This window comes from Macaca fascicularis, chromosome X, assembly GCF_037993035.2.
Source record: "Macaca fascicularis isolate 582-1 chromosome X, T2T-MFA8v1.1".
NCBI lineage: Eukaryota > Metazoa > Chordata > Mammalia > Primates > Cercopithecidae > Macaca > Macaca fascicularis.
This window is the reverse complement of record NC_088395.1, coordinates 9890388-9913262: the sequence shown is the minus strand read 5'-3', so window position 1 is coordinate 9913262 and position 22875 is coordinate 9890388. Positions and strand designations below refer to the sequence as shown.

Here is a 22875-nt window from a genome sequence, read left to right as displayed (position 1 = left end):
CTCTTTGTTCTCATTGGTTTCAAAGAATTTCTGATTTCTGCTTTAATTTTATTATTTACCCAGGAGTCATTCAGGAGCAGGTTGTCAATTTCCATGTAGTTGTGTGGTTTTGAGTGAGTTTCTTAATCTTGAGTTCTAATTTGATTGCACTGTGGTCTGAGAGACCGCTTGTTATGATTTCAGTTGTTTTGCATTTGCTGAGAAGTGTTTTACTTCCAGTTATGTGATTGATTTTAGAGTAAGTGTCATGTGGCACCAAGAAGAATGTATATTCTGTTGTTTTTGGGTGGAGAGTCCATATAGCCTAGAAAATCCTAAGCAAAAAGAACAAAGCTGGAGGCATCATGCTACCCAACTTCAAACTATACTACATGGCCACAGTATCCAAAACACTACAGTACTGGTACATAGACCAATGGAACAGAATAGAGATCTCAAAAATAAGACCACATATCTACAACCATCTGATCTTTGACAAAGCTAACAAAACAATCAATGGGGAAAGGACTCCCTATTTAATAAATGGTGCTGGGAGAACTGGTTAGCTATATGCAGAAAATTGAAACTGAACCCCTTCCTTATACCTTATACAAAAATTAACTCAAGATAGATTAAAGACTTAAATGTAAAACCCAAAACGATAAAAAGCCTAGAAAAAAATCTAGGCAATACCATTTAGGACATAGTCACAGGCAAAGATTTCATGATGAAAACCTCAAAAGCAATTGCAACAAAAGCAAAAGTTGACAAATGGATCCTAATTAAACTAAAGAGCTTCTGCACAGAAAAAGAAACTATCGTCAGAATGAACGGACAACCTACAGAATGGGAGAAAATTTATGCAATCTATCCATCTGACAGAGGTCTAACATGCAGAATCTACAAGGAACAAATTTACAAGAAAAAAACAACCCCATCAAAAAGTGGGCAAAGGACATGAACAGACACTTCTCAAAAGAAGACATTTATATAGCCAACAAACATATCAGAAAAAGCTCCGCATCACTGATTATTAGAGAAATGCAAATCAAAACCACAATGAGATACCATCTCACATCAATCAGAATGGCAATTATTAAAGTCAAGAAAAAACAGATGCTCGTGGGAGTGTGGAGAAACAGGAATGCTTTCACACTGTTGGTGGGAATGTAAATTAGTTCAACCATTATGGAAGACAGTGTGGTGATTCCTCAAAGACCTAGAACCAGAAATACCATTTGACCTAGTAATCCCATTACTGAGCATATACCCAAAAGAATATAAAGCATTCTATTATAAAGATACATGCACACGTACGTTCACTGCAGCACCATTCACAATAGCAAAGACATGGAACCAACCCAAATGCTCACCAGTGATAGACTGGCTAAAGAAAACGTGGCACATATATACCATGGAATACTATGCAGCCATAAAAAGGAATGAGATCATGTCCTTTGCAGGGACATGGATGGAGCTGGAAGCCATTATCCTCAACAAACTAACACAGGAATAGAAAACCAAACACTGTATGTTCTCACTTATAAGTGGGAGCCGAACAATGAGAACACATGGACACGGGGAGGGGAACAACACACACTGGGGCCTGTCGTGGGTTGGGGAGGGAGAGCATCAGGATAAATAGCTAATTCATGTGGGGCTACCTACCTAGGTGATGGGTTGGTAGGTGCAGGAAACCACCATGGCACACGTTTACCTATGTAGCAAGACTTCACTTCCTGCACATGTATCCCAGAACTTTAAATTTAAAAAAAAAAAAAAAAACAGAACAGTCCCCACTGGAGAGCCTGCCTTGGGTAGCACCACTTAAACTGGATTATGTCCATGTTCCTTAGTAGATAACAAGCTCCTTGGCTTTTAAAACAACAACAACAACAACAACAAAAACACTTTTTGTGCCCCCTACAGTTCCCAGCTAAAATAGATGCTCAATATAATGTTGAATAAACCAATGTTGCTTTGAAAAAAATAAGACTTGTTAGTGTTTGCAAAGTGATAACTGTAACACACACATACGTACATACACACACACACACACACACACACACACACATACACAGAACCCTCCCATATCTACAAAACCTGGTTTTTGTTTCCCTATCTTCACCCTGGAGACAGTATCAAAAGATCAAGTATTTGCATTCTGAAAACCTCCTTTTAAAGCTCTGTGACTGTAATGTCTAAAAGTTCAGTTGATTATAACAGCGCTAGGGAAATATGAATTCAGGAGCTGCCTTGGGTTCGTGCATAAATTGTGCCCTGGCCTGTGATGATAATTATCACAAAAGAAGAAAGCCGAACATCAACCCAGAAGGAGGTAACATCAAATCCAGCAGGCTTCGTTAGTGGCATGAAATGTCCTATTTGATTTAAATCAAGTGTTTGAACTTCTAGCCCCTTTGGGTAGTAGTTCAAGCAAATTCAGTGAATTATAAACTACCAGATCTATGACCAAGGACATAATTCAGATTCGAGCAGCTGGGCTCTTCTGTGAAAGCTACCCTGTCCAAGCCCCTGTGGACCACCTAGCAGGGCTTGGGGAAAATCTGACACCGCCTCCCTTACTCACTTTTCCTTTCTAGAACTTTCATAGGGAAAATCTCACCCAAATTCATTCTTAGCAACTGGAGGCTTCCTAGATTGTCGCATTCTGATTCCTGGTCCAGTTTTATGACGCCCCTTGAACCCCAGACCTGAGAAATGCTGCAGGTGATCCAGGCCAGTGGTGGAGCTCAGGCTCGTGGCCATCCCGAGCAGGGAAGGCACAGGGTGGCCGAGCACATCAAACATGAGAGCTGGCCAGAGACGTGCCTGACCTGGCAAGAAGCCCAAGGAGATGAAAGGCCCCGCAGACAAGGATCCCTTGCCAGCACTAACGCAGCAGCATCTGTGTTTGTTTAAAAGATGTAGAGTGAGAGAGAGTGCAATTTTGCTTTCTTGAAGCACATTCGGGGCCAATTTCGGCACCCAGATCTTCACGGGAAGACCTCATGGGGCTCTGTGAGGCGTGAGTGGGCATTAAGGGCAGAGTTTCCTGACTGAACTGAAATTCCAATGATAACTGACATTGGATTATTGTTTTAAAGGAAAGGAGAAACTGCTACACACTTGAGACAGCATGGCCAATCACAGTGGTATTTATACCAAGTATAATACTGGAAACTCAAGTGTATCAATCGACTTTAGTGGTTCTCAAGGTGGGGTCCCCAGACTGGCAGAAGCAGCATCACCTGGGAGCTTGTCAGGAGTGCACATTCTTGGGCCTCACCCTAGACCTCCAGGGATCAGTACTTCTGTGGCAGGGCCCAGAAATCTGGATTTAACCTGGAGGTTTAATCCTCCAGGGCATTTTGATCCACACTCAAGTTTGAAAAACCACTTGAGCTCCTTTAAAATTCATCAGCAGAAATGATCCCTAGCCTTGTCAAACACAAGGACTCATTTATTTTTCCCTATTGATTGCACCTCCCACATGCAAGACACTGCTCTCTCTGTAGTCAGAGCTAAGGAGGACGCTCACTCTGCTGGCCAGGAGTTCTCTGGGTAAATTTGCAAATTGCAGAGCCTGTCCCCCCATGTGCTTGCTACCAGGACAGCAGGAAGAAAGCAGAATGAATAGGATTGCTCATTTAGCTATACAGGGACATCCAGTCCAAGGTGACTCAACTGCACAACTAGTGACATTTTGGGCCAGATGTTTTATTGTGGAGCTGTCCTGTTCACTGTAGGATGTTTAGCAGCATCCCTGATCTCTACTCACTAGATGCCAAATAGCATCCCTCCCTCCAGTCATGACACCCCAAATTGTCTGCAGACATTGCCCAATGTCCCTGAGAGGTAAAATCATTCCAGTTGAGAACTGCTGTGTTACAGTGTGCCGGCTCTGGAAATATAAGCTATATTAGATAGTTGAGCCTCTGGAATCTATAAAGGCCTAAACTTTATTAGGTACCAATGTCTCCAGAACCCATTCCCTGCCTCCTACTCCCAGCCCATAAAGGAATAAAATGGGCAGATATAACCCTAGGTTCCAGGCTACCCTGACCAAGCCAACCCCTTCCCTTATACAAGCTTCTGATACCATGGAACTTGGGACACTCAGAGGCCAAGGAATGGCCTTTAAGGAAGTGCACCTCTGGTGCTACTACAGTGGACCCTCAATCGTTGCATTGTTGGTTTCCTGATTTGTGACAACACAAAACAAAAGAGGCAGCAGGGACAATGCCATGGGGTCATGAAATCTCTCCATTCTCCAATCATGTTTATTTCAAAAACAAAGTTGTTTCAAACAAATTGATATATTAGGAACAATCTGAGCATAATATGGATTTTACCTTTGCTTATGTGTGATTTCATCCATGAGAAACTCTAGGCAAATGCAGAGAACTGTACCCAGCTGAACCCAGTGAGATCAGCATACACAAAATGCACGTGCCCAGCCCCCAAACATCCACAAGCAACCTCAGTTCACGCATGTGTGAGGAGCCATGCCCATCCACACCTGCTGTGACCACTTCCCCTTGAGTTCAGGTTCCCCTCCTTCCACCCCTTCCCAGTAATTCATAAGTGTCAGAGCTTGTGAAACCCACCCCGCAGCCAACTTCAGGCCTTTTTAAGATGAAGTGACATATTTCTGTTGTATCCCTGTATTTCTTTTTTTTTTTTTTTTTTTTTTTTTTTTTGAGACGGAGTCTCGCTCTGTCGCCCAGGCTGGAGTGCAGTGGTGCAATCTCAGCTCACCGCAAGCTCCACGTCCTGGGTTCATGCCATTCTTCTGCCTCAGCCTCCCGAGTAGCTGGGACTACAGGTGCCCGCCACCATGCCCAGCTATTTTTTTGTATTTTTAGTAGAGACAGGGTTTCACTGTGTTAGCCAGGATGGTCTCAATCTCCTGACCTCGTGATCCACCTGCCCCGGCCTCCCAAAGTGCTGGGATTACAGGCGTGAGCCACCGTGCCCGGCAATATCCCTGTATTTCTTAACCATTTAACTAATGTGTAACATGGTACTACCACTCTTCTTTTTACAAGACAGGGTCTCGCTCTGTTGCTGAGGCTGGAGTGCAGTGGTGCAATCCTAGGACACTGCAGCCTTGGAGGTCTGGGCTCAAGTGATCCTCCTGCCTCAGCCTCCCGAGTTACTGGGACTATGAGCACACCTGGCTGACCTTATAAAAATGTATTTGTAGAGATAAGGTCTTGCCACTCAGGCTGGTCTCGAACTCCTGGGCTCAAGTGATCCTCTGCCTCAGACTCCCGAAGTGCTGAGATTACAGGCACGAGCCATTCATGGCACCTGGCTTGGTACTACCATTCTTATTACATTCTCACCTCTTTTATGTCATGTATCACTGATGAAGTTTTTGACTGTTGTGTACCTAACCCCATTTTTCCCAGAAGTTCTGTGGTTTGCATGGATCACTTTTTGCATAGTGCTGTGATTTTGAGGACCGCATATATCATGTTATAGCAGAATCTCCTCCCTAAGCCAAGTGTCACATGTGGCGGGGGGTAGAAAAGCAACGCCAACCCCTTCTCCTGTGGCTCTGCCCCTTTTTACTCAACCTCCCTCAGCCCAGGCAGCAGTCCAAACTGGACCGCCCCCTTCCCTGGCTACACGGCTGCCCAGCCCTAAGTCCCAAGCCCCCTGTACATTTCCTTCTCAGCACATTCACCACAGCTTACTGCCATTCTCTTTGAAGGACTGTTCCACCCTGTGGCCCTCCACATCCTTCAGGGCTGAGACCATGTCTCACTCATCTTTTTCTCCCTAGGTCATTCTGGCCACATGTCCGGCTACTCACCCACTCCGCGTCACCAGGCACTGCCGGAGCCCCAGTTTCCGGAAGATATCCACCACTGTTTCCATTGGGGTATGGTCTGTGACTGTAAATGGGCTGAGGTTCAGGATGCGCCTCAGCTTCAGGGGATGTGGGCTGTTGGCCGGCAGCTCGGGGGGTTCCTCCGTGAAGTACATGATGGAATTGCTCACAATGCCCTCCTGCCTCTGTCTGGCGTTCTCTAGAATGGGGTGAGCAGGAACAATAAGCCACACAAAAATCCCTTGCTGAGCAACTCCCCATCCCACACTCACACACAGCATCTAGAATCCCACAGAAAAGAGGTTCGGAGGATGAACCACACATTCTTAATAAGGGGCTTTAGCCAAACATCTGTGGAATTGGCATCTCTCTGCAGCTAATGCTGTGTGAGGGTCCCCTGCTGTGACCGGATCATTTGTTGCCAAAGTCTGGCAATATGGGCCTGACCCAGATGGCCCCTTTGGGGACATTCACTGCTTCCCCCCAGACTCCAGGCACCCCAAACAGCCCAGGGCCCTCCATTCTGGCTTTCCTTATGCTCCTTCACCTCATCATGGGCTGGAGTTTGACGTGACAAGAAACTTACTTAGCTGCCCGATGACCTTAATACATTGTTTTTCTTTTTACGAACTAACTTATAACTGGCCCAAATGGCATTATGAATCCTGGGAGGAACAAGAAATCAATACGGCCAGCCCAGGCTCACAGCCCAGAAATGCAGCTCAATCCCAAATGCGACCCTTGGGTCCAAAGAAACAACCCCAGAAAAGCTGCATCCCCCCACCCCCCCACCACCCTTTGGATCTCCTGTCTTAAAAATGGGCCATTTTGTGGATCTCTCAAAGAAAGATAGTAAAACTGTTATGGTAGCAATTAGCCTATTTCTGTCTGTAGAAAAAGCCATGTGAAAGAAAGTTGAAGAAAAGTAGGGTAACAGGAACTCATTAGAAATACAGCTTAACGCGGTGCTAGAAACCCAGGCTATTTTAAGTCACACATGAAATAAATCCATTGGTCTCAAGATATTTCTCCAAGGCGATTTTCCTTCTGTTGGAATTTTAATCTTTCTTTTGGTTCATGGGAAAAGGTTAGGGAAAATGTACAGCAAGGCTTGCTTTAAAATGGATCCTGGTTTCCATAATACATTTCTTGCCTTCTCAAAGACTACTACTCACCTATATTGTTCTTTCAAAAATAAAATTCTAACTGCCTCCTCTAAGGCCATTTAGTGCAATAGAGTACTCTAACGGAAAACTGGCAGCATTTGGGGTCAGGCTGAGTCTGAAAAAGGGTCTCTGTTTAAAAGAGGAACAGAGGGCCTGCTGGGCAAATGCCTTCACATTATATGGGTCAGGTTAAATCAAGTTACATCAAATGGGGTATGATTCTGCCACAAATACCAGACGACTTTGATGCACAACATGTTTTCAAACGTAGACTGTTTGATATATACTACATACTTCTCTCCTAAACCAAGATGTTTCTGTCCTTACCCACTAAGACAGGGAGGCAACTGGCAACACATACTTATTTGCTCATTTCCATAGACCAGCCGATTCTCTTAAAGTCCCACTAACAGGATTTCCATCAATTTCAACCATTGAGTGAATGTCAGGATTGGATCAAGCCGCAAACCCCAATCAAGAGTTGATGACACGGATTTACTGAACCCCTTCTTAAACCAAATACAATTTAATAAATGGTTCATCCACTTGCTACAATAAAATAAATAACATGCTTATATCTCCTTTGAACCTACTGATTGGGTTAGAAGCCCTGATTCTAACAGCTACTAGCTCAATGAACTCTTACTCACCAGTGCACTCCCAGTGCCTGGACAATGCCTAGCACATAGCAGACACAAAACAGATATTTGTCAAATGCACATATGAATGAATGAATGAATGAATGAGTAGGTCTACTAAATGTCAGTGTATCTGGTTCTGCTTGCCACATAAAACTGAACCTATCTCACATAGGAGGCATCAGGAAGGAAAGCCCACAAGGTATTTACCGCCAAGCAAAAATATAGGCATCAGCTAGAGTCAGAGCCAGAGGCCTAAGCTATACACCTTGCTATTCCCACAGTGGCGACTGCTACTCTCCTCAGAAAGGTTCTGCTAGGCCACTTTGCAACTCTATTACAGACTTACAGGAGGCTTCAAACTTTGTGGGTAGAGGTGCTAGGAACAGGCAAAAGCCTATGAATGGAAGGAGAACCAGCAAGAAAGCTCTTTGCAATTCTCTACTAAGTGAAACATCTACTCTCAGTTTGGACCAGAAATCATCAAACACCAAAATGCCTGCATGTAAGTCCACAGAGGGCAGAGGCAGTGTGCTGTCATCCCTGGACTCTGAGCTTCTAGGATGGTATCAGCACATGGTGGACACTTAAGAAATATTTCCTGTGTGAAAGGATAAACCAACTAACTCCTCACCCAAGGGATGAGCCAGTGCTACAAGAAAAGAGAACCACAGACCCCAGGAACACTTGGGAGTCTGTGTTGAAGAAGAAACCAAAACAATACAACCGAAAATGCATCTTCTTAAAAGAGCTAAAAGACAAAAAGGAAATTCACTAAATATCAATCATGTCTTCTTTGGTGATAAGAAAGTAGGTAGCTTTTTAAATGTTTCCTTTTGCTTCTGATTTCCCCAATATTTGGAGTGTGTATTATTTTCACTTTGAAAAAATGTAATAAACTTCATTTTTAAATGTTTTAAAAATAAACTGTCTTTAAAACTGTCTTTAATGTAGGAGGTTTGCCATATATTCTACTAGAATGAGTCTCAGTGTCCACAGCTCTTGAAAAAGAATGTCCATTTTAGGCCAGGCACAGTGGCTCATGCCTGTAATCCCAGCACTTTGGGAGGCTGAGGTCGGCGGATCACTTAAGGTCAGGAGTTCGAGACCAGCCTGGTCAACATGGTGAAACTCTGTCTCTACTAAAAATACAAAAATTAGCCATGCATGGTGGCATGTGCCTGTAGTCCCATCTACTCGGGAGTCTGAGGCAAGAGAATTGCTTGAATCTGGGAGGTGGATGCTGCAGTGAGCCGAGATGGCGCCACTGCACTCCAGCCTGGGAAACATCGCAAGACTTAGTCAAAAAAAAAAAAAAAAAAAAAAAGGAGTGTACATTTTATGAGCACCTGCTAAGGTTACTCAACTTAACATTCCATTTCCTAAAAGCAATATGTTCACATGCCAGATGTAGAGATGGTAAATAATAAAGTGTGAGTAAGAGGAATTTCACAAACTATGTGATAGGCCAAGAAATTTTTCAAAATTGGAAATAATCACATATTCGTTAGGCTATTGAGTGGCTTTAAAGCAATGGTTCTCAACTGGGAGTAATTCTGCCCCCACCCTCAGGGGACATTTGGCAATATCTAAAGACATTTTTGGTTATCACAATAGGAAAGGGCAAGCGCTCCTGGCATCCAGTGGGTGGAGCCCTGGGACGCTGCTCAACACCCGAGAGTGCACAAGACAGCCCCACCACAGAGAATCATCCAGCCCCAAATGTCAGCGGTGCTGAGGAGGAGCACTCCCACGTGAATTATGTTTTCAGGGAGGTAATAGTCTATCATCCTGTTAATTTAAAATGCTTAGCCAGGCATGCTGGTGCAAGTCTGTAGTCCTAGCTTCTCTGGAGGCTGAAGCAGGAGGACTGCTTGAGCCCAGGAGGTAGAGGCTACAGTGAGCTATGATCGCGCCACTGCACTCCAGCCTGGGTGAAAGAGTGAGACCCTGTCTCAAAAAAATTTTTTTAAATGCGTCCATAAGACAGATATAATTAATGAGATAGGTTAAAATGGAAAATTGAAAGCAACCACAAAAGTAGTACAAAGATAAGATAAAAAGGTAAAGACTATACAGAAGAAAAAGCAGATTATTTTACAAGTTATTGTCTGTCCACTAAAGCATGGAGAAGTCCCTCTATGTGTGTATGTATATACATAAACATCCCCAACAGAAAGATGTAGATGACACCACTGTTCTCCATGACCTAGTCCAGTAACTAACAGCCCTCCCGGGCAGAAACCTCTTTTCTCCCTTGTCTGACAGATCTGACACTTAACTTCTTGTTCAGTGCTAGATATACACCCCTTTCTGCAACTAAGCATCTTCCACATACTGGAGAATAATTATTATTAGGTTGGTGCAAAAGTAATTGCGGTTTTTGCCATTGAAAGTAATGGCAAAAACCGCAATTACTTTTGTACCAGCCTAATAAATCATCCACCCGACCACAAAAACCTGAGAGTTTCCTTAACTCTTCCCTGAAACTCTAACTTTCCACCCTTTAATCATCTCTGCAACTCCCCGCTGAGTCCTCTTTGAACCCTACTTAACTTCAGAACTCAAGACAAGAAGCACCTGAGCCCTGCTGAGTACAGACGAGTCCTCATATTTGCAGAGCAACCAGAGGTAAAGGCCCATTTGCCAGGAACTTGGGCAAGAGTCGCATATGGCCCCATGTGCTAGTATGTGATGGTGAAGAGTCATGTTGCCCAGGTGGTGCTAACGAAGTGCTCTCTAACAAAGAAAACGCCATGCTTTGGCATTTCAAAACATAACAAAACATTTTCAGCTCCATCTGAGCAGTTGCTACAATTTTTAAACATGATATGTAAGAAAAATCCTTATTTACCTCACTTACCTTTCTTTTCTGATCCATACTATCTTGGATCTGTCTATAATCTTTGCTCCCAATTCCTCTAGGAAGTGAAATTGGCATGGGATAGTGTCTAGCTAAATGCTGTCCTATTTCTATACTCATAAAATGGCACAAGATTCCTCAAATACAGGTCATGCACCTGTACTTCTCCACCAGAGTACAGGGACTCTTCTACTTCCACAGGCCAAAAAAAACAGCTTTTCTGATTCCTCAGAGCAAAACACTCCTTCCCTTTGCACAAACCATGTAAATAGCACCTTCTATATTATTATCGGTCTGATTGAAAGCATATAGGTAGTATTTACACCGTGTGGTGCCTCTTCAGACATTCCAAACATAGCTTCTAGAAGAGTACTTGGTTGGTAAGCTTAAATTTCTTCTCTAACCAGTTGATGACAATTACTGCTTCCCACTTGATTACAGTAATGGGTTTCAGCAAAATTAGTAAGCTGCCTCTTAGCAGGTGTGCCTGGAGCTATACAATAGATAATAGATTCTGTGACATTTATTACCTTAGTTTTTAAATTTCAACCTTTGCTTAAAAGATTCTAGGGAATGAAAAACTTTTTAAAGGCTGCTGATTACAGTATTTTTAAACAAACCCAACCCTACTTAAACAACCTTAAAAAACCTCATTACTTATAAGGCAATATTTACACAAAGGCACCTACCTACCTGTTAAGCAACAGGACCTATAATAAGGAGAAGCATCGCTGAACACTTAAGCACAAACTTGCTACAGCGTCTAAAATACCAAATCAATTTTTGCTTTGGAGGAGGTAAAAATGTTTGAGTGTCAAGCTAAAATGGGAGAGGATAGCTTATCTAAACCTATTTTTATAAAGCCTTTGATGAAGATGCCTTAAAGATATTTTAAAGCTATGTAACATCGGGAAGAGGTTTAAGGGAGGTGCCTTGGAAACAGGAAACAAAGGATAGGGAGAGAAGGAAGCAGTTGCCTGGTGGAAATGTGTTCACAGTGGGCCATTCCAACATCAGACCAGGGAAAGTCCCATTGACAAGCTTCAAGAATACTCTGGAAGATATATAGTAAAACTGTCATGTGTGCATGGGAGCCATGCCATGGGCCCTGGTCTATCATGAGATGCTGGAATGTTGTACAGATCACAGAGCAAGGATGCTGAGCGTGCCCGTGGATGTGCTATGCTGGTCCTTGACCCTGCCACCTTGAGGCCTGGCAGGACTCTACCCCTCCAAGGCTCACAGCTCCTCCTTGCCTAGGGTCCCAGCAACTCACAACCAGACCTCTGGCCCTCAGTCGGCAGCCCTCGGCCCCCTCTGTCTTAGGAATTCTCCTACCTCCTGCTTACCCTTCTGTTGGAGCCATCTCCAGGCTGATGGGGCCCATGGGCTTGCTTCTCTGATCCACCTGTCTTTGGGACACCCTGACCTGGGCATCATCCCATACTCCCCTCCCCAACTCAACAGCCGGCCCCTCAGTGCAGCTGACTGTCATTCAAACACAAGAGGAAAATAATCTCATGCAATTGGTTCCAGCAATGTCTGCACATTTACCCATAAGGGCCTCTAACTGCGGAATCAGACATCATATCATAAAGTGAAGCAAAAGACTTGTGTGGTGGCAAGGGGTGTCTGGGGCAGAGAACTCACGATCTCAGCCGGATGGTTGGTTCACCTGAAAGTCTGAGACAGCTCAGCCCGGGCCACTCCAGGCTGTCGCCTCTCTTCCTTCTCAGCTTTAGCCAACAATTGCTGAAAGGCAGCAGCGGAGCAGGGCCAGGGGGCTGCTTGCAAACATGTAGTCACTTTCCAACTGAGAATTTCTACCCAAGACTTGGGTTTAAAGCCTTTTTCCTTACAGTGTGATGTGGGGACCAGCAATATTAGCATTAATGGGGAACTTGTGAGGGATGTAGTATCACGTCCCACCCAAGACCTGCTCAATCAGAATCTGCTTTTGAGCCAGACCCTTGGGTGACCCAGAGACATGTGAAAGTTTGAGAGCCCCTGGCTTAATGCACATCACCTCAAAAATCTTGGATAATGTTAGGGGTACAAAGGATGACATTCGGCTCTTGGTGAAATGTGAGCTTCCCTCTTTACTCACTTATTGCGAGAATCAGTTCCCTCCTCTGGGCAAATCCAATGAGGCGCTCGGAGTCTCTGGAGACCACCACGGGGAAGCCGTTGTAGTCGGTCTCCTTTATGAGGGTCTCCACATCCTCGACAGTCATGCTGTCCTGCGTGAGCACCGACAGCGGTGGCTCTCCCCGCCGGGGCCGCATGACGTCGGTGGCCAGTGTGCGGTGAGTAAATTCGTCCTTCACATCAAGGAAAGGGTACCCATTTAAGTGAATGTGGGCTTCGTAGATGCCTTCTTTCCCAAATGCATCAGCTACCCACTTGCTGGTCACAGCTGCCGCCATCAGAGGCACGATGTACTCCAGACCCCCCGTTAATTCAAACATGATGACCACCAATGATACTGTCATCCTGGTAACTCCACCTGCAACAGAGGGGAGGAGTAAAATTCCAAAGTGCAACCCGGGCAGCTCATGGAAACATGATTTGGGGAAAATGACAGACAGGCTGTAAATTCCCCTCACACCTGTTTCGAGCAGACACTCCCACATGCTTCCTGCACTGGGCCTCTGGAACCCAGGCCAGGCCCCGTCAAATGTGGCTTTGCACTAGGGAGCCTGAAGTTGAATCTCACTGGGGCCTCTGCTCCAATGAGGGATCCTGGGTTGTCTATTCACCCTGGCCCACATAAGCTTTTTGGTGAGTGGATCCTACATGGGCTCTGCAAGCTTCTGACTAAGCAAGCATGGTGCTCTTCAAGAACCCCATAAACAGAACAGCACAGAAATTCTCAAGGACTATAGACAGGGGACAGACCCACCTTTGTGCCCCTGAATGATTAGGTGGGGAAGAGCCTTCTGCTAAACCAAGTTTTTTATTTACAGACAGTTCCTGACTTATGATGGTTCAACTTACAATTTTTCAACTTTCTGTGGTACAAAAGCAACATGCATTCAGTAGAAACCATGCCTCAAGTACACAAGCAACCATCTGTTTCTCACTTTCAGTACAGTATTCAATAAATTACAAGAGATATTCAACTTTATTACAAAATAGGCTTTGTTAGATGATTGTGCCTAGCTGTAGGTAAATGTAAGTGTTCTGAACATGTTTAAGGTAGGCTAAGTTACAACGTTTGGTAGATTAGGTGTATTCAATGCATTTTCAACTTATAATATTTTCAGTTTATGATGCATTTATCAGGATGTAAACCCCATCACAAGTTGAGGGCATCTGTTTGTGTGTGTGTGTGCACAGTGAGCAAGACATAAGCCTTGGTGCATTAAGCCATTGTGATTTAGGGGTTTACTTGTTATAGCCACACAACCCAGCCTATCCCCAGTAAAGAAAATGTTCAAGTCCATGTCTTCCTTCTTGGCAGTCCTCTAAGCCAGGTTAGTTCCCCGGTCCCCCTCCCTGCCTCACGCGTGGTCGTACCAAGGCAGGCCGCAGCTCCCACCATTGCGTAAAGCCCTGGCGTGACACAGTCTGCACCAGGTCTGCACCAGTTCCTGAAGATGATCCAGTCATGGTGATGGTAGGCCAGCTGCTCCACGCCAATTCCCACCATCCTGCCTGCTATCGCGCCCACAGCCATGCTGGGGATGAAGAGGCCCGATGGGATCTTGAGGAGACACAGAGAAAAGCAACATGAGGGGAAAAGACTGAGTCCCCGCTTCACAACCCCCAGGAAACACATTCCCCCTCGAAGACAGGCTTGTATTTAGCTTCAGTCTTCAGAGGAGGTGCAACTCTGCAAAATAGGTCAGCTGGGGAAAGGTGGGACAAATGATTTGACCTGCTTAGTCAGTCATATCTACTGCAACTTAGAGAGAATGCAATTTTATACTTTGATTCCCTCTCCTTCAAAAGCTGGCTGGGTTCGCCTGCTGTGGATTAAAGAATAAGCCCCACTGCAAATAAAATTCAAAGTGAGCATCTGTCACTTGAGACACCACTTTCTCTCTCCCCTTGCCATGTCATTCAGAATGGCTTTTAAAATTAAATGTCAAGCCACAGCATGAAAACGGAAAAGAAGGGCCTGTGACTGCTCCCAGGTAAAATAAAGAAGCTGAATCCATCATTGCAGCCCCCTGGATCTTCCAGAAAGCACTTCAATGGCTCCCTGCCCTCTCTAGTAGGTGGTGGCTGAATACCTGTCAGAGAGAGACGAGGGAGGCAGTTCCCTCTTCCTAATGAAGTGCATTTTCCAATAAGTATTCTGAATATTTCCAAGCCAGGATAGGGGCAGCAAAGAAATACAATGTAAACTAAAACATCTTGGCACCAGTGTGTTCTCTACCCTGCTGGATGAAGATACATTTTAGTTTATCTAATGACCACACATGTGCTATAGAACATGCCTGACTCCCTGTGTTCACTGAAATGACACGTGACCACTGACCCTAGGCAGCAGCTGCAATGATGCCAGCCCCAGGTGGTCACCCATCTGAGGATGGAAGCAGAACTTTAACTTAATTCAAGTGAAGTTTGGACCCTTGGGTGTGATTTCTAGAGTTAGAACAGTCCTTAGGAAATTGTTCCTTTCTGAGCTTTCCCTTATTCTACATCATTTATATCCTTGTAACATCAAAGGAGACTTTTCTCAGCAAGCATCATAAAATGTTACCAGCATCTTCCTGAGACACGAAAACAAATCCCTTTGCTAGGAGATGACAGATCAGAGACAGCCAGCTGTTTAATAAGGTCCACCCATCCTTGTTCTTAAGGCCCAAATTCAGGTTTGTATTTGACCACTACAACACACTGAAGTAAACAACTTCTTAGACTTTATTTACTTACTTACTTACTTATTTATTTATTTATTTATTTATTTATTTATTTGAGATGGAATATCACTCTGTCGCCCAGGCCCGTGTGCAGTGGCATGATCTCGGCTCACTGCAGCCTCTGCTTCCTGCATTCAAGTGATCCTTGTGCCTCAGCCTCCTGAGTAGCTGGGACCACAGGCATGTGTCACCATGCCCGGATAAGTTTTGTATTTTTAGAAGAAACGGGGTTTCACTATGTTAGCGAGGCTGGTCTTGAACTCCTGACCTCACGTGATCCACCCACCTTGGCCTCCCAAAGTGCTGGGATTACAGGCATGAGCCACCATGCCAGACCATTAGATTTAAAAAAAAAAAAAGACAATTCAGGCTAGGTGTGATGGCTCACGCCTGTAATTCTAACACTTTGGGAGGCCAAGGCAGGCAGATCACTTGAGCCCAGGAGTTCCAGACCAGCCTGGCCAACATGGTGAGACTCCATCTCTACAAAAAATACAAAAATTATCCGGTGTGGTGGCGCATGTCTGTAGTCCCCATGGGCTGAAGCAGGAGGATCACTCGAGCCCAGAAGGTCGAGGCTGCAGTGACCCATGATTGTGCCACTGCACTCCAGCCTGGGCAACAGCGTGAGACCCTGTCTCCAAAAAAACAAAAGACAATTCAGGCAGGGCACAATGGCGCATGTGTATAATCCTAGCACTTTGGGAGGCCAAAGCAGGAGGATCACTGGAGCTCAGGGGTTTGAGACCAGCCTGGGAAACACAGGGAGACTGGGTCTCTATTTTATATTTTTAATAAAAGCAAATGAAATTAAAAAGACAATTCATAGAAATACCACACAGAAAGCAATAGTAATGGAACACAAAAGGGGCTCTGGGGGACAGATAATGTTCTGCTTCTGATCCTGGGTGCTGGTTACACAAGTGTGTGTATGTTTTATGAAACTCCATCAAGCTGTACACTTCTCTATATGGACGATATACTCTAATAAAAGTTTCTTTAAGTAAGCAATGATAGCATTATTCATAATAGTCAAAAGGTGGAAACAACACAAATGTCCATCAAAGGATGAGTGGATAAACAAAATGTGGGATCTCCATAGAATGGAATATTATTCAGCCATAAAAAATGAAGTAGTGGCACATGCTACAATGGGAATGAACCTAGAAAACATGGCGCTAAATGAAAAAAGCCAGTCACCAAAGGCCACAGATTATATGATGTCATTTATATGAAGTGTCCAAAATAGGCAAATCTAGAGACAGAACAGATTAGTGGTTGCCAGGGACTAGGGGAGGGAAAAATGGGGAGTGACTGCTAATGGACATGAAATTTCCACTTGGGAGATGAAAATGTTCTAAAGCTAAATACAGGTGTTGATTGCAACAAGGGAAAAGGGAAGGGAAGGGAAGGGAAGGGAAGGGAAGGGAAGGGAAGGGAAGGGAAGGGAGGAAGAAGGGAGGGAGGAAAAGAGGGAGGAAGGGAGGGAGGGAGGGAGGAGGAAAAGAAAGCATGTGCTGTCATCCACAGCTCTGCCCTTCAAAGACAATGTGTGCAAAGAGCCCCTGTCATGCCCAGCCCTGCCCAGACGGGGAACACACTCACTCTGTGCTCCTGTCATACCAGTGTGGTGCTCACCACAGTGTCAGAACTCCGGGTCTGCATCTCTTTCTCCCAGAGCTGTGTGCTCTGCAAGGGCAGCTTTGTTTGGGTTCTGTATCCCTCAGACTTAGCACAATGCCTAAGATACAGCTGATACTCAATGCATGTTTACTGAGCCAAACTGAGCCAGACCTGGGCTTTTTCCACCACCTGGCATCACTTGGCCATTGGCAGGAAACCTGTGGTCACCACCACCTGTTCTGGGAATGTGTGAGGTGGGTTTGATGCCTAGCTCTGTCTCTCTTAAACTGTGGGTCTGATCAAGCCTCTTAAGATCTCAGAGCCTTAGTTTCCTCAGTTGTAAAATGGGATTAAAATCTCTATTTAATAAGCTTGTTTATTAAAAGTTGTTTCCTATTGATTAAAGGAATGTCAAGTTCCTGCAGGGCACATGAGAACATTCAAGAAAGGCCAGTTCCCCTTTTTTCCCACCACAATTTTATTTTAGAGAGTAGGGTGCTGTCCCCAGAAGGATATGGGTCCCCACCCCATCTTCCTTCCCTTTCACTTACCTTCATGCCAAAGGTAAATATGGTAACGACGATTTTGAAGATCAGTGCCAGGGCCAGCTGCCACATGGCCGTGTAAACACCAACACCAGCAGGCCGGTCTGGAATGTCATCCACAGGCCGAGTCATGTTGGGGTCGTTGATGTAGTCACAGAGCTGGGAAGACTCAAGGGCTCCACAGTCATTGAACAGCTCAGAAATGAGCTCGCTGGTGCTCTGGCGTGTGTAGGGATTGGGGTAGGCAATGATGGCAGTGATGGCGGTCACCACAATGACCTCCAGCACCGGGTACTTCCCCAGCCTGGTGGTCTTGCGCCTCCTGCACCAGGCGATGTTGCAGCGGATGAAGAGGGTTCCCCACAAGCCCCCAAAGACCCCAAGAAGGATGAAGGGGAAGAGTTCAGCCATGTACCAGGGTGTGTGATATTCCACATAAAAGAGAACAAGACGGCTATTCCCAAAGGGATTGATGGATCGCAGTGTAAAGGCTGCCACCAGGGCTGCGAAAAATGACCTCCACAAGGTCTTCAGGGGAAAGTAGTAACTGACCTGAGATGAAAAAGTAGAAAATTAGAGACTGGCCGGAGAAAGAGCTGCTCAGAGCCAGGCCCTCTGATTGGCATGAAAGTCACACTCTAAGTCCAAGAGTGAACACACTCATTCCATCAGCCTGGACTTAATATGACCAAAATGCATCAGCAAAGATCCCCAGAGGAATCTAACTATGTCTAGAAGTGGAATGGACACTAATCAAGGCGGGTTTTAGCTATATTTTTAAGAGAAAAGTATTTAATCATAATTCTGTTCATGGCACAGAGACTCCCCTAGAAGCAAATAAACCTCTGGAATGGATTCTACAGACAACAGAGTAGATCAGGGTTTGGAAAACTCTGGGCTGCAAGTCACATGCAGCCCAGTGAATGCATTTATATGGCACATGAGTTAAGAATGGTTTTTACATTTTTAATTGATTGAAAAAGGGGAAAAAATTCTTTTGATTTGAAATATTCAAAAGAAGAACAATATTTTGTGACATGTGAAAACCATAAAATTCAAATTTCACTGTCCATAAAGAAATATCTATGGAAATACAGACATGCCCATTTGTGGACGTATTGTTCACAGCTGCTTTCACGCTATGACAGCAGAGCCGAACAGCTACAACAGAAACTGTATGGCCCACAAAACCAAACACATTTACTACCTGGCCTTTTACAGAAATGTCTGCCAACCCCTGGAATAACCCATTTGGGTTACCAAAATCAAAAATGCTTAATTAAGTTGGTTATGAGACAGAAAATACTATAAGTCTTTTTAAAAAAAAAATCACGTTGGCAATTTTTAAAACAATACTTGCAAACAGGAATTTAATGGTGGTGGCCCGCTATGGTGGGTCACGCCTGTAATCCCAATACTTTGGGAGGCTGAGGCGGGTGGATCACCTGAGGTCAGGAGTTCAAGACCAGCCTGACCAATATGGCGAAACCCCGTCTCTACTAAAAACACGAAAATTAGCCAGGCGTGGTGGCGTGCACCTGTAGTCCCAGTTACTCAGGAGGCTGGGACAGGAGACTTGCTTAAACCCGGGAAGTGGAGGTTATAGTGAGCCGATATCGTACCATTGCACTCTAGCCTGGACGACAGAGCAAGACTCAGTCTCAAAAAAAGAGAAAATAAACACAAATAAAAAAACAAACAGTGGAAACTGTGGCTCCTTAATTAACTGCAGGAATCTTATCCAATATTTCTTTGATTCTAACCCTCAAAGGGCCTTGCTGCTCAAAATCACAAATTCTCTCGGCTGCCCATTTCTCACCTCTTCTAGACTGAAAAGCACGCCTCCAATTGGTGCACCAAAGGCAACAGAGACTCCAGCAGCCGCTGCAGCTGAAAGCACCTACAAAACAAATAGTTCTACATAAGCTTCAAGGCCTTCCATGAAAACAAACGTGCAAACCTGCAGGTCAGACAGCAGGAGGGGGCTTTGAGAAGAAAGTTTCGCTGCAGATGAAAGCTGAGCGGCTCACCTCCCGCCTCTTGCCCTCATTCTTGCTGTACTTGGAGAAAAGGCTGCTGAAGAAGTTGCCACAGCAACAAGCCACGTGCACTAGCGGCCCTTCCTTCCCAAGGCTCAGACCAGAGGACACTACCAGCACCAGCGTGACTGTCTTGATTAGCAGGGTCCACTTCCCCAAGTAGCCCCTGATGATAAAGCCGCTTAAAATGGTCTTTATCTGAAACAGAGGATGGAGAACAAGAGGGAATGAACTGCTTCAATCCATGGCTAGGAAAAGAGCTGTACTTCCTCTGAGAGACATGTTCAAAGTTTAGATTCACTCAATAGCATGGAACAGAGGCCATTTTCATTTTTGATTTAACTATAATTTTATATTAACTGAAATATTAAAAACTCAATGCATGGTAAATCTTAAGGATTCCTAGAGTACCAAAAGATCCTAAAGAGGACTGAATAAATCATTAACAAGGTCTCGCTTGATTTATGGCATTTTATCCTGTTCACATTACCTTCTGTTATGTTGAGAAGAGACATATACCTATTGATATTAACTGTTAACTTTTGACTCTGAAAAATATCCTAGATTAAGAGATGCAGAGCTGGCTGATTATGTGACAAGGCAAGGAGAGTGCAGTAGTTAAGAATATGCTACCCCAGGCCAGGCACAGTGGCTCACACCTGTAATCCCAGCACTTTGGGAGGCCGAGGTGGGAGGATCGCTTGAGCCCAGGAGTTCAAGACCAGCCTGGGCAACATAGAGAGATCCCATCTCTGCAATAAATAAATAAATAAATAAATAAATAAATAAAATTAGCTTGGCATGATGGCATGCACCTGTAATCCTAGCTACTTGGGAGGCTGAAGTAGGAGAATCACTTGAGCCCGGAAGGTCAAGGCTGCAGACAGCTGTGATCGTGCCACTACACTCTAGCCTAGGCGACAGAGCAAGATCTTGTCTCAAAAAAAAAAAAAAAAAAGGAATATGCTACCCCAAAATATGCCACTCTGGCAAACTGACTATTTTGGGTTAAAGGCACTTGAAAAACAGCAGGAGCAAGAAGATCACCTGACCATTCTGTTTCTTTTTCTTTTTTGAGACAGAGTCTTGCACTGTCGCCCAGGCTGGAGTGCAGTGGTGCGATCTCAGCTTACTGCAAGCTCCGCCTCCTGGGTTCACGCCATTCTCCTGTCTCAGTCTCCCAAGTAGCTGGGACTACAGGCGCCCACCATCACGCCTGGCTAATTTTTTGTACTTTTAGTAGAGACGGGGTTTCACCGTGTTAGCCCGGACGGTCTTGATCTCCTGACCTCGTGATCCACCCGCCTCGGCCTCCCAAAGTGCTGGGATTACAGGCGTGAGCCATTGCACCTGTCCCATTCTGTTTCTTAAACGCAGGAGATGAAATTCCCACGTGAAAGACGCCCTCCCCATACTAGAAGGAAGCATCATTCTCATCGTCAAAGACAGGAAATTGAGGCTGAGGGAAATCTGCATGAACCAACCTTGTTAGACTAACCCTCATCCTCCTGGCCACTTCACCCAGCTAACTCCCCTAGCCCAGGCTCCTCTGCCTTGTCACACTTTCATAGATTACTACTCGTCCAATTCAGCACATGAGTATTCAACCCTAACTTCATCTTTGGTTCTTCACTCCTTATGAAGGTTCCTATGTCATGTAAAATTCATTAAATAAACATGTATGCTTTTCTCCCGTTGATCTGTCTTACATGTCAATTTAATTCACAGGCCCAGCCGCAAACCCGTTAAAAATTGTTTGCCCCTACAAGAGCAAAATGACAGTTGAACTTTAGGTCAGGGGTTGACAAACTATAGCCTGTGGTCCATATCTGGCCCACTACCTATTTTTGTATGATCCATGAGCTAAGTATAGTTTTAACATTTTTAAAAGTAGTATGTTAAAAAGAAAAAAAAAAAAAAAAGACTACTAGCCTTCTGGTGAGAATAGTTGCTCCATCTTGCCCCTTGGCCTCCAAGGCCTAATATATTGACTCTCTTTCTCTAATAGGAAAAGTTTGCCAACCCCTGCTGGAGGCGATGAATTAATGAATTTTTACTGTCCAATTCTTTCAACTTTTCTGTGTGCTTGAAAACATTCTTAATACAATGGTAGAAAAAGAAGAAGACGCTCAACATTCCAAGAACACATGTTTGAGGGATGTAAAGATGTTTGAATCCATCATGACCCCTTCTCTTCTATCAAATCCTACCCTCTTTTATTGTAAAGGACTTCGACTATAGGGAGTGTTATCTTGCTCCATTTCCAGACCTGCTGCGTTTTATAAATACCAAATAATGGCTTTCTTCCTAAAGGTTCACTTGAGTCTTTGCCTAATGCTTTTAGAATTCAACTGGGTGCCTATCTCAGTGATTAACTTCATACACCAAGGGCCTCTCCCCGGCCAAAATGGTATTCTCTTAGATATAGAAGCATCATTAATGATCAAACAATTTTTCTACCTCCAATCACTCCCCCAATTGGCTGAAATGGAGTGAATGTTTACTGCTGAGTTAGCAACTTACAAACCTGTAATCACAGATTAATTAGACACCAAGTGAATCAGTCAATGAAATCTGCAGTCAATTTCTGGTTTTCCCATTATGTAATACATAATGGGACAAGGTTATCTCTTGTCACTGTTATTTATGTAACTTCAAAACACCTCCTTATGGGCATTGCTCTGTCAAGTAATCAATTTCTCAAATAGCTACTATAGTCATCCTCAACCTTGGCACTCATCAGAGTCACCTGGGGAATTAGAAAACACTGCAGACTGGCTCTCACCCCAGAGATTTGATATAATTGGTCTGAGGTCCATCCAGGGTATGAGGATTTTTACAGCCTCCGTAGGTGACGCTAAAATGCAGCCCAGGTGGAGAGCACTGCTTGATTCCTGAAAAGAGCGGCACAGACATTCCTCATTTCTCAATACAGTATTTAAGGGACAGCCCTGAAACACTCTTTGTTCTTTCACCAAGTCCTTCTACTGAGCATCATGTCACCTTGGGCGATTTGGGGCGGGTCATGAAGTGAGCTCATCCAAGAGTGTGTATGTGCCCCGAAGGACTCAGCGAGCTCCTTCCTACAGAACACGTGCGAGGTCTCCTAGCTATATAGTCAGATGGTGTTTCCTGAACTAGCCTTGAACTCGTGGCAGACAAACTAGTGGTGGTTACACCCGTCCTTAACTAGTGGTCGTTAGCTTAATTGAGCCCGTGCTCTGGGATCTCAGATCCCTTTATTTAAGGGATGTTTTATTACGCCTGCCACAATCCTGCCCTTTTGTGTTGCCTCAAATAAAATTATCT

At 44.6% G+C, this 22875-nt stretch overlaps 1 protein-coding gene across 1 annotated transcript in view; it reads right to left on the bottom strand.

The window, feature by feature from the left end:
* The window catches only part of CLCN4 (chloride voltage-gated channel 4), a 79235-nt gene that overhangs the window by 11351 nt on the left and 45009 nt on the right, over positions 1 to 22875 (bottom strand). Inside the window, exons 6-11 of the mRNA XM_005592942.4 lie at positions 19558 to 19764; positions 19347 to 19427; positions 17534 to 18079; positions 14008 to 14194; positions 12596 to 12994; positions 5804 to 6020 (exon numbers count right to left, since the gene is read on the bottom strand). Of these exons, the coding sequence (XP_005592999.1) occupies positions 5804 to 6020; positions 12596 to 12994; positions 14008 to 14194; positions 17534 to 18079; positions 19347 to 19427; positions 19558 to 19764 (1637 nt within the window). The remainder of the gene's footprint in view (positions 1 to 5803; positions 6021 to 12595; positions 12995 to 14007; positions 14195 to 17533; positions 18080 to 19346; positions 19428 to 19557; positions 19765 to 22875) is intronic.